At 44.0% G+C, this 12793-nt stretch overlaps 1 protein-coding gene across 1 annotated transcript in view; it reads right to left on the bottom strand.

The window, feature by feature from the left end:
* Positions 1 to 6855: 6855 nt before the first annotated feature.
* The window catches only part of LOC135106151 (protein-L-histidine N-pros-methyltransferase-like), a 136850-nt gene continuing 130912 nt past the window's right edge, over positions 6856 to 12793 (bottom strand). The window contains exon 3 of the mRNA XM_064014949.1: positions 6856 to 6918. Within this exon, the coding sequence (XP_063871019.1) occupies positions 6915 to 6918 (4 nt within the window). The 3' untranslated portion in view covers positions 6856 to 6914. The remainder of the gene's footprint in view (positions 6919 to 12793) is intronic.

Raw genomic sequence — 12793 nt, forward strand, 5'->3', positions numbered from 1 at the left:
ACTATCAGCACGACCAGCTAATTATTCGGCTGGTTGTTTAGTTTATTAACAAAAATCATGCATAGAATGATACCAATGTTCTTCTAAATGCTTCAATAAATTCAGTGGCCGTTCCTTGAGGCAAACGTGCACACTCATAAACAAGTTACCCGTTTCAAGTTTATTAGTTCCAAGAATCTATTCCCTTCCCTGGTTGCCTTCGCCGTCTTCTACCAAGCATTTATTAAATAAGAAAAAAAAAAAAAAAAAAAAAAAGACACCAGTAAATCACCACCAAACACCAACACTATCATCACTAGTCGGCGACCTGACCTCAACTTCAACAAACGAGGAGCCAATATTGTTTTCTCGCTACAATAACACCTTCAACAAAATCAACTACAACAACACTTATCTCTCTCAACACCTCATCGTCAGAAGTGCATGTGTATCAAAACTCATTAATGGAAAGAACTGGTGTTAGAATAGAGTATACAAGCTTTCATACATTATAAGGAGAGAGACGGTGTTATAAAAATTGATCCCCCAGTCAGGAAAGGGTATCGCTATTATACTGACATAATGACGGTAATAAAGGGAGTAAACTGCTGAATACTATCTCAAGGGAAACATAAACATGGCTGAACCACCATCATGCTTTCCGTTCACTTCATGAGAGAGAGAGAGAGAGAGAGAGAGAGAGAGAGAGAGAGAGAGAGAGAGAGAGAGAGAGAGAGAGAGAGAGAGAGAGAGAGAGAGAGAGAGAGAGAGAGAGAGAGAGAGAGAGAGAGAGAGAGAGAGAGAACAAGGCGAGAGACAGAGATAGACAGAGACAAAAGACAGAGACAAAAACAAAGACAGATAAAGACAAACACACAGACAGACACACAGGCAAACATACATACATACATACATACATACATACATACATACATACATACACACCGAGGACATGAAATAACCCACGATGCACAATATATGAAGACGATCATACCAGAAGACAAAAAATAACTAAAACACAACAAAAAAACACGTACAAGCTACACATATTTAACATCCCCGACATTTTGGTTGCAGGTTAATAAGATGCTGATTTATTACGACACAAAACCACGAAGGGCAGGGAAGGACACCGTGATAGGAGCGTCAACAGCCACTCAAAAGGGAAATCTGGACGACAAGGAAAGTTTGGCCAAGAGAGAGAGAGAGAGAGAGAGAGAGAGAGAGAGAGAGAGAGAGAGAGAGAGAGAGAGAGAGAGAGAGAGAGAGAGAGAGAGAGAGAGAGAGAGAGAAATTTTCGCCACTTAACTATGAAAACACAGGCAAATCTAGCATTCTTTCATAATCTGCATTTTAAGAGTACAAAAACGAGAGAGAGAGAGAGAGAGAGAGAGAGAGAGAGAGAGAGAGAGAGAGAGAGAGAGAGAGAGAGAGAGAGAGCGTGCAGCATCACCTCATCGCCAGCGCCAAGCGAGGCAAGGATTGAGATAAGGAAACCACCAATTACTTCAAAGGATCGTGACTATTCCAGGACAACCCCAGCCTCCCTCAATTCCCTGTTTTGTTCCCTAACTCGCCACTCCCCACCCCTGCAATCACACCACTCTCTCTCTCTCTCTCTCTCTCTCTCTCTCTCTCTCTCTCTCTCTCTCTCTCTCTCTCTCTCTCTCTCTCTCTCTCTCTCACAACACCCCCGTCATGTCACTCCTCCGCCCCACGCCAGATTCCACAGGTGTGTTCCTCTCTGTCTCTCTCTCCCTCTTTTTCTTGTCTCTCTTTCGCCAGCTGGTATGAATGAAACGTTTTTTACTTGATTTTCCTCTTTCTGTTCTGCACCCAAGCTGTTTTCTTTGCTTAAACTTTTTTTTTATATTATCACTATGTTTTTATCCTATTTCTTTAATGTGTTATTCCTTTAAAAATTAAAATCTGTATTAATTCTTTACGTAAGATTTCTAACGAGCCTCATTTAATTTTCTTTGTGTTAACTCATTCTTGTTTTTTTTTATTTACTTTGTCTTCCTTCTACTATATATATATATATATATATATATATATATATATATATATATATATATATATATATATATATATATATATATATATATATATATATATACGATTTCTTCAGTTTTTCCTTGCATTAAATTCCTCACGAACATTATGCAAAAAACACTCAGTCTCTTGTACGCAAAACCTTCACCCAGATTAATTATGGAAATTCAGCCAACTGCAAGAATGACGAATAAAAGAAAGTGAATGAAAAATCAAACACCAAACAAGCAAGACAAAGGTGAGTGAAAGCTTAAACACACACGTCACCGAAACCAGAGAACCGCCGTCGAAAACTGCGCATTGAGAAGCGAATCCTAAATAACGAAAGGAATATTGAATAAACACTAACTGAATATGACCCAACTTGAAAGAACCTGGAAAACCTTCCCTTTCTTTGCCCTCCGCTCTCCCCTGCCTGGCTGCCTCTCACGAAACACACAGTCACGCAGAAAATTAACGCAAAAAGGAGGAGATAGGAAAAAATCTTCGACCATTTCTCGATTTCTGATGAGTGGCGGAGGTCAAGTGGCTTCTCGCGTGGCCTGCCTTACCTGGCGTCTAATTACCTGGATGGGATACGAGGCCACGCACAGGTTTCAGGTGATCCAGCACGCGAGAGAATTAATATCAGGCACTGTGGCTTCATGCGGGTCAGGCGAGGCTTCACTTACTGGGAAGGACACGTAATGAGGATTCACTGAAGGTCAGCGTCTTCGCATGACCAGTTGCTTGTCAGGACGTGGCGTGGCGCAGACCAGCTAGAGGAAGGCACTGCGGAGGGTACTGCGCAACAAGTCTTTCTGCAGCGTCTCCGCCAGCACTCTCTCACGCTCATGACGAAGCTATTACTTCTTACCTCTAGTTTATTATTTATTAACATATATTTGCTCAATACTATATATATATATATATATATATATATATATATATATATATATATATATATATATATATATATATATATATATATATATATATATATACACGGAAAGAGGAGCTCAGCAACCTTTTTCTTCGATATATATATTTAGTGATACAAATATGTAATCAGCGAAGGCATTTTTGTGTTTTGAATGTTTTACTGTCTAAATACATAGAAACTAAGGGATAATTAGGCAATACAAGGTTTCTCTGTTAAATTGATTAGCTTTTTCACCATTTTTTGTGTCCTTGACCGACCTCCTTCACGCACACACAAATTATATATATATAAAGAAAAGCAGCATAAAGTACAGCAAAGCCACAACAAAGCCAGCCATGACAGACCAGACGCCACACCAAAGCGAGCACTGACTGACCAGCATTCCACCTCACCGTCACCAATAACACCGACATCCCCGCACACGTATCCTCTCCTAGGCCTCCGGGGAGCCTCGTTGCCGCTCTCAAGCCTTAAACAGCATCAATGAAGGCTTTTAATTATTTGCTTTTTTACCTCTGCCCCCTTTGACTTTCCCCGACAAAGCTGGAAGCATCCCATTTCGCCTCCTGTGTCCCTCCTCTACATGATCTCCGCCGCAGTTAACTTCAGCTTTCACACTGATCTGACGCTGACAATGCACATCAATTAGCGCAGGTGATTAGGGCCAAATCAGAGGCAAAGTTACCTGCCTCACGAGAGAAAAAAAAAGAGACACGAGAAAGAGAAAAGAAAAAATGCAGAAGAATGGAAAAAGAATCTCGTTTCCCGTACTCTCTCTCTCTCTCTCTCTCTCTCTCTCTCTCTCTCTCTCTCTCTCTCTCTCTCTCTCTCTCTCTCTCTCTGTGTGTGTGTGTGTGTGTGTGTGTGTGTGTGTGTGTGTGTGTGATGCGTGCGTGACGGCGGGGTATTCTCATTAATGGTTAAATGAATAGTAAAACTCGACAATTCTTTTCACACTCACACGGTCCTCGGGAGAAGCACTTGCCGCTGGCGGTGACCAAGGACAGGTTTTAGCGCCGCACCTGCCACGCTTAATTTCCCTCCACGTGAGTCAGTGACGCGGGCTGCCTCAAAAGAAAACTGGACACTGGTTCTTTTTTTTTTTTTTCTTTTAGCCTTCCCCGAGAAAATATATAGGTACAAGTTTTCCTTTGCCGGGACTTAAATTCGAGCAATCTTAATTATACCCGAGGAAAAGTGGTCACGATAACATTAGGTGGAAGTTAGTGCTGCGTTTCAGTTTCTCATCCTTTCGTTGTGTCTCTCCGGGTGTTCGCGCCGGCTGGAAAGTCGTGGGCGGGCAAGCGAAGCCACAAGACGGACACTAACCCGTGTGGCTTTCAAGATCCCGTCACTACAAGCGTTAGCATCAAATATGGAAGAACACTAAGCTCAGGGAAACAAGCACCGTCTTTTCCTGGACGTTCCTCGGCTGTGTAACCTTCACAGAAAACGTGAGACAGGCCCAGGTCGATCTTTGGGCAGCGTGACTCATTACCGGTCGGTGAGGAGCGCCAGCCCTGCCTTGCCTCTCGCTGCCCACAGCCCCTGCCTGACTCTCCCCACACCCGCCACTCCCAGCGCCCTTAATTGCTCCGTGTTTACCTCAGCCCAGCCTCATCTGCATGTGTGAGGGCGGTGGCCTCTTGGACCCAACTGAAGGGATGGAGGAGAGAAAAGAGAATGGAGGAATAGGAGAGGTGAAGGGGTGTGTGAGGGGTGTAAGGAAAGAGGAACACCACACAAGAGGCTGGAGAAGAGGAAGGGGAGGACTGCCACACAGCTGGACAGAGGAAAAGGGAGAGCGAAGAACAGAGAAAGAGAAGCAGGGGGCTGGTAAGCGTGAAGAGAGTGGAAGTGGTGGAAAAAGGTTAGTCCCTGCACGAAAAGGGAGGAGTGTAAAGAAGTGATGTAAGGGGAGAAAGAAGGAGTACCGCACCACCTTGACGCGCGAAGGGTGTGGAGCAGAATGTGAGGCAGGAGGCAGATGGCAAAGGAGGCGACGTAAGAAAGTGAGTAATGAATAAAGGTAAGATTCACTGTAAAAAAATGGAGACGTGTGTGATATAATAGCGGGGTGGGAGAGAAAAGTAATGCCGCGTAATACCGGAATATGAGGAAGGGAGGTAGGCGAGGAAGGTGTTCGAGAAAATGAGTAATGCATAAAGGGACGATTCACTACGAAGAATATAAACGGATGAGGTGTAACAGACGGATGAGAAAGATGAACAGTAAAAGTAACACCAGCAATGTCGTCACAATACAAGCAAAACTACACTGACATGAAAACAAAAACAATAAACAACGAAAAAAAAAAAAGACTACCTGATGACACAAGAAAGAAAGAAAAAAAAAGAAACATACAGTAAGACCGAACAATATTTTACCACCCTATCTCTATAACCCTTTCATTCCTTTGGACAGTCGTGGTCAAAAATCTAGTGACAGCAAATTAATTTCCTTGCTTTGAGTTTAGTTTTCCCCTCAATCGTAAGTCATCTAATAAACAAAGAGTCTACCAACCACCAGCTTTTGAAGAGACTGCGAGCTGAACAGGGAACGTAAGATTCAAGGAAACCATAAAACACAGAAATACAGCAGGTTTCTCGAATTATGTATGACCCTGATTAGCTTACGTACTATGCCTCATACGCCCTTCCTCCTTACTGCTTTCGTAGATATTGTGAGCTGATCAAAGAACTACACTGAGAAAAAACAGAGAATACACTTAGGTTACTTGAATCATAACCCTGACTAGCTTACTGCCCCATACGCCTTATCAAGACACTGCCCCTCTTACCCTTCCTCCCTACACCTTTCCCTCTTTTATGACCCATACGCCTTGCACACCCTACATGCCCTCAAGCACCAACCCTGAGGGGCGTCCTAAACAGACCTTCCTCAAGTCCCCCTTCTGTTGCCCTTCATTCTTTCCCTCTGGATCCAAGTCTTGAATATTCATCACTGTCGCTCACAACGAAGGGCCGGACAAATAACCTTCATATTTAGCTACTGACGGAGAGACTGTCTTTTGAAGTGTCCTTTTGTAAACAAGGAGAAGGGAGGGACGGAGGGAGAGGGATTAATGGGTGGAGGGTATATGGGAGAGGAGGAGAATGACTAGGTAGTGTACGGCTGGCTTTATGAATGGCGAAGGGACGAGGAGGGAAGAGGGGCGGTAGGTGGATGAGTGAGGAGGTAGAAGAAGAATCAAGGTTACATTAGATATGCATAAAAACTGACAGAGGAAAGGAAAAAATATGAACGGGGAGCCATAACAACATAACGAAGTGGTGGTGGTGGTCATAGTGGTGGTGGTGGTGGTGGTGGTGGTGGTGGTGGTGGTAGTAATAGTAATGAAAGAGGTGGTGGTAGTAGTAGTAGTAGTAATGAACGAGGTGGTGTTGGTAGTAGTAGTAGTAGTAGTAGTAGTAGTAGTAGAAATAGTAACAGACAAACAAGCAAGGAAGCAAACATACATACATACATACATACATGCATACATACACACATGCATACACACATATATACACAACGAAAAATTAATCATGATGGAGCTGCAAATTCGGATTACAGCGAATAAAGAAAAAAACAAACATTCAAAATCAATAATAAAAAAAAAAATACGACACTAAGGAAGAAGGAATACGAAAAAAAAAAAAAGCAGAAGACGACGGAGGAGGAGGAAAATAAGGAGGAAGAACGTCGACATAAAGAAAGATTAAAACAACAAAGAAGAGGAAAATAAGAGTAGGTGGAGAAAGAGGAAGAGAAGAGTTCAAGCTGCTTTCACAGGTTCGCCTCAACACACACACACACACACACACACACACACACACACACACACACACACAGAGCGCCACCTGGTAAGTACACGGCAGGAACTTTTTGTTTTACTCGCCTGTGTCCTCATCTGCATAACAGTGGCCACTCCGCCCTTGTGTGCCGTCCACGTGGCTTACCTGGAAATCAATTAGGACATTTTAGCCGGTGGGAGCTTCCAGTGGAATCCCAACATTTCCATATCAATTAAAAGGACTTAAGGACGCAGATAAAGATGGACAAGGAAGGAAAGATAAAAATCCGGCGACATAAGGCACGGGGGACAGGTCGTTGTTTACCTGCCAGACTCTCACGGTGATTTAATGAGGATAATCAAGTTTCTCCTCTCCTGCCCCGGCCTTTCCCTAACAGCTGGATGGTCGCGGAGGTTAGAAAATACCCGGGGCTGCTTGACTTCGTAAGCCTCACTGATTTACATAACACTGCCCAGCCTTCCTTGCCAGCCCCTGTTTGCTTTGTTTATTTTTTGGTCTACGGCTTGGGGAATAAATATTAATTAAAGCCATTATTCCCGCAAGAAGGGTGCAGGTCATGGCCCTTAGTGGAGGCGGAGGTGTGGAAGAAGCAGGTGGGGGAGCGGGATGGGGTGAACAGAAAGAGGTGAGAATTGATGGCAGGCGTGTAAGGTCAAGTAGATGGTAGCTATAAAGGATGGACGGATGGAGGGAATGTTAAGTGGACAGAGTAGATGGCTGAGTGCGAAGAAGATACCAAGAAGGAGCTACAAGGAACAAAGAGAGAGAAAAAGTGAGTGTGAAAGATTAGACAGAAAAGAGAGTTATAGAGGGGTAATAAGTAGACATAATAGAAAGTAAGGGAATATATATATAGAAAAGAATAGAGATGGATTAAATATGAGATACAGTGATGGATAAATGGAAGATGAAGTAGAAGATGAATGTGAAGGTGTAGATAGCAAAGAGTGAGCAGATGTTATGAAAGATGAGTAGATGGTATAGTGGAGGGAGTGGAGGGAATGTACGTGGGGTGGAGGGCGAGAAGACAAGTGGAGGGCGAGAAGGCGAGTGGAGGGCGAGTGTACGCGGAATACCAATGACGGCGTGATGTGTTGGTGGGTCTCGCGGGACACTCCGCCACTTTGTCCCGCCGTGACGCCGCGATGACTGTCAGACCATCGGCTTATAAACACACACACACACACACACACACACACACACACACACACACACACACACACACACACACACACACACACACACATACAACGTAAAATATACCGCTCACCACCTACTTTATTTATCTATTACAATCGCCAAGCCAAAATTAATGACATTTAAAACATGAAACTTAAAGCAAGAATAAATTCCAACAAGAAAAGCTCCGAAACAAGGCAACTCCACACACACACACACACACACACACACACACACACACACACACACACACACACACACACACACACACACACACACACACACACACACACCTCATCTACATAACAGAGGCCCAGACGAACCATGTGTATATAGGTTTTGTCAAGACAGCTTTGTAAAAACCTCACATGCAGGTCGTAATGAAAGATCCTTTGGCAGCTTTTCAATTGAAGGAACCCAACGTGGGGAGTCACTGGAGGGGAAGGAAGGGAGAGAGGGAGAGAGGGAGAGGCTTCCTGAACAAGGGAGGGGAGGGAGGGAGGTAAAGAAGGGAGGTAAGGAGTCAGAAGCTTCCTGAAGGAGAGAAGCAGGGGAGAAAGACTAAAAGAAGGGAGGAGTTAAGGCGTGGAATACTGTAGGAGGAGAAGGACGGGCTCAAGGTTTTATAAAGGGACTGGGTAAGGCTCCTGCAAGGCGACTGAGGGCTGAGACAAGAATGGGGAGTCGCTAATGCTTATCTTTTGGTGAATTAATTCGGTCCATCGTCACGCCAACACAGACAAAACATGCCCAAACAAACCGAGACGTGAGATTCTTGCTCAAACAGAAAATCCTATAAACTTGCTGCCAATATTACTTGTGTATGTATGTATGCATGTATGTATGTACTTGATTATGTATTATGCGATCTCAACTTATACTGCAATACATTAACATGAAAATCGTCTAATTTAACAAAAATCACCAGCACAAAGTAATAATACGAGTAAGTCAGCTACCCACACTCCTTCCTTCCCTTCTCTCTCCCACCATTTACCTAATCACCTTCTCCTTTGACTCTCTCCCCTTAACTAAGTCTCCCTTTCCCTCCACACACACATACATCCCTCCCATTTTCGAACTTTACCCACTCATCTAACCCTCCCATTCCTCGCCCTTCCCTTCACTTGCATCAACCCCTGGTCTCCCTTCCCCTTCAACCCACCCTTCCCTTCCCCCGCATCCTTATCTCTCGTTAGGTCGGTCAAATGTCTCCATTTAGACAAAGATCCACTTAATAAATCGCGCCTTAGACAAATTAGGCAATTCATCGGGCGAGCAGTGAGCAAGGTGAGTAACGCGCACCTGCCCCTGACTGCGTAATGAGCCAATTAGTATCTCTGCTCAGAGGTGAAACTTGAGTAAGACTTCAGAGTTTAAGGACACATCGGGGACTGCATCAGGGAGACGGTCACCTACCACCCTCTCTCTCTCTCTATCTCTCTCTCTCTCTCTCTCTCTCTCTTACAATCCCGTTCCTCACACTCCCTCCACTACCATCCTTTATTCTCTGTCTCTCTCCTTCCTTCCTTTCTTCATATTCTCGCCCCTAACCCACTTTCCTCTCTCTCTCTCTCTCTCTCTCTCTCTCTCTCTCTCTCTCCTCCTTCCGTTCTCCACTCCCTGTATCCTCTGCCATCTCCCTCCTGACGACTCTCCGCCTCCTGCACCTTGACGGAACTAAAAACAAGCACCAGCATGGAGGGGAATCATAAATGTGACGAGAATTAAGAGTTATAAGTCTTCAAGCACCGAGGAAATAAAAAGTTATACTAGAAAATCATAAATGTGGCAGGAATCAAGGGTTATAATGTTAATGGAGCGAGACAACAAAATGGGTTCTTTTCTTTTGTATTACTTTAAACGGTGGCATACTCTGAAGTGTAAATGTAGCATGAGTTAAGAAAAAAAAAAAAACTATTGAAAAATATCAGGTTTCTTTAATTATATATAGTAAAGAGGTATTGATATCACTACCCTTCACATTCAATACACAATCATTTATGCATATAGATATCACAACATGTCAGGTTTTTAAATACTCAAGTGAAATAAAACTCAAGGCAAAGTTACTGTTATGGTATCCTAAGAATACTGTAAACTTTTCATTCATTGTCTGGTTACCACTATCTTCCAACCAGCTAAATAAAATTAATTTCTTACACCATTTGTATATGATAAATAAAAGCTCTGCTGGCTGAGTGGGATACAGGTCATCCTAACTCTTCCACTGCTACACGCTTTCTCTCATGAATTAAAACTTTTACTCATTAATTATTGCAATACGGTCTTTTAAATAATTTTGCAACCGAAAAAAGACAAAAAAGTGGTTAACATCCCATATCTCTCTCTCTCTCTCTCTCTCTCTCTCTCTCTCTCTCTCTCTCTCTCTCTCTCTCTCTCTCTCTCTCTCCGCATCCATGCAAACAAAATCACAGAGACCAGAATGCAAACAAAGAACGGCCGTGGCAGTAAAAGGGTTAGGCAGGGAGGGAACAGAGAGCCACGAAAGATGAATAAATAACCTATGTAAATGAACGCAGCACTCGTAACTAAATGACGCTCCAGTCTCGGTAATGCTACCCAATTATATGCCAAATTCGTAGAAAACTATGCTTATATATCTGATAGGAGCAAGAAAGAACAGTAAATATACATATCAAAGGATGTGATCTTTGTGTGTGTGTGTGTGTGTGTGTGTGTGTGTGTGTGTGTGTGTGTGTGTGTGTGTGTGTGTGTGTGTGTGTGTGTGTGTGTGTGTGTGTGTGTGTGTGTGTGTGTGTGTGTGTGTGTGTGTGTGTGTGTGTGTGTGTGAGAGAGAGAGAGAGAGAGAGAGAGAGAGAGAGAGAGAGAGAGAGAGAGAGAGAGAGAGAGAGAGAGAGAGAGAGAGAGAGAGAAAGAGAAAAAAATCCCCACAAAACAGCCAATCTCTCCACAATTAAGCTTGCGCCCAAAAAAGCCGCCACATAAAGTAAGGACAGACAGCGTTTAACTTTATTGTTGCTGGTGGAGGTGGATCGCGTTACCTACTGTGGGTGGTCGCTTTCTCTCTCTCTCTCTCTCTCTCTCTCTCTCTCTCTCTCTCTCTCTCTCTCTCTCTCTCTCTCTCTCTCTTTTCCTCCCTCCACCTGAAAGACGGAGGAAGAGGACGAGGTGGAAGAGGAGGAAGACCAAGACGAGCGAGGAGGAGAAAGGCGAAGTGTGAGGCGATCCGAGTTGGAAAAATCAGATAAAATTAACAAGTTTCGATTACCACCACCTATACCTTTCCCGCAGCCTGGACCACCACCATGTCCACACACACACACACACACACACACACACACACACACACTATAGGAAGTGCAGAGTACCATCCTGAAGTAATCCTATAGAAAGAAACTCATATCCTACAGCTTCCTACAGCCACCACCTCATCAAAGGAAAGGAGAATAGGACATGAGGCAACGGACACACATACACACATACACACAAAGAATCGATACATCACTCCTATTGAACTCCTGCTTCGTGACTCTCCATGCCGGCTGAGTCTAAGAGGAGGCACCAATACCCCTGGGAACACCAAGGCCTCTATCAAATCCAGCCCTGTGAGACAACATTCCCTGCAGATTACAACGGAGTTTCGACTGACTCTACCTGGGGAGTTAAGCTTATTTTCTCTCCCTGTGCGTGTCCATAATGGCGAATACTGATAGATCCGAATATATGGGTGATAAACGCCAACGTGATTACGGCGGAAATTCTGTTCGGCAAAAAAAGACACTAGTGGCTTTAGTAAATCACTGGTTTATCACTTCTTAGGCTCTTCGCAAAAGGAATAAAAAATGGAAATATGACGAAGAGTCTATAGTTTCGTGCGAGGCTGAAAGGGAGAGACAGAGAGGGAGATGTGAGAGGCTATAGGGAAGGGAGTCTCAGGCGTTCGGAGGTCGTGGTGGGGCTTAGAGCAGGACGAGTAACAAGGAAGGGGGACGTGAATGGGTGAGAGTAGGCGGGTGTGAGGCAGGGTGTCCAATCTTTATTCTTCCTTATTCATTTGTCGCGGATTAGACGAGACAAGGCAGTCCCTCTCTCTCTCTCTCTCTCTCTCTCTCTCTCTCTCTCTCTCTCTCTCTCTCTCTCTCTCTCTCTCTCTCTCTCTGTGTGTGTGTGTGTGTGTGTGTGTGTGTGTGTGTAGGTGTTTCCTTTCACCCAAACTCCTTATTTAATGCACACGATTCAGTAAACAAACACGATTCGTCTTCACACACACACACACACACACACACACACACACACACACACACACACACACACACACACACACACACACCACACAAACACACGTGTATACATCAACAAATCAATCACAAAACAAATCAAACCAAAACGCCAGTCATCTCTCGAGTAAGAAAACAAACAAGAAACAACATTCTCTCTCTCTCTCTCTCTCTCTCTCTCTCTCTCTCTCTCTCTCTCTCTCTCTCTCTCTCTCTCTCTCTCATCCCTTTCTTCCCATTCTCGCGTCTCGATTCACTCCGAGGAGCTAAACAGTCGGTCACAAAGGAGTAAAACGGGAATGTGACGAGAGACAGAGGAACGCCGTGAGAGAGAGAGAGAGAGAGAGAGAGAGAGAGAGAGAGAGAGAGAGAGAGAGAGAGAGAGAGAGAGAGAGAGAGAGAGAGAGAGAGAGAGAGAGAGAGAGAGAGAGAGAGAATCATGGAGTTTGGGAGGGAATCTGAAACTGAAATACGTGGATTTACTCAGGATATGTACGTGGACAAATGCTAGACCATGATATTTAAATTGGCGAAATATTTACATGCTTATTAAATGGAAAGTCGCAATAAAACGCTAA

The sequence above is a fragment of the Scylla paramamosain genome, chromosome 13 (assembly GCF_035594125.1).
Source record: "Scylla paramamosain isolate STU-SP2022 chromosome 13, ASM3559412v1, whole genome shotgun sequence".
Lineage (NCBI taxonomy): Eukaryota > Metazoa > Arthropoda > Malacostraca > Decapoda > Portunidae > Scylla > Scylla paramamosain.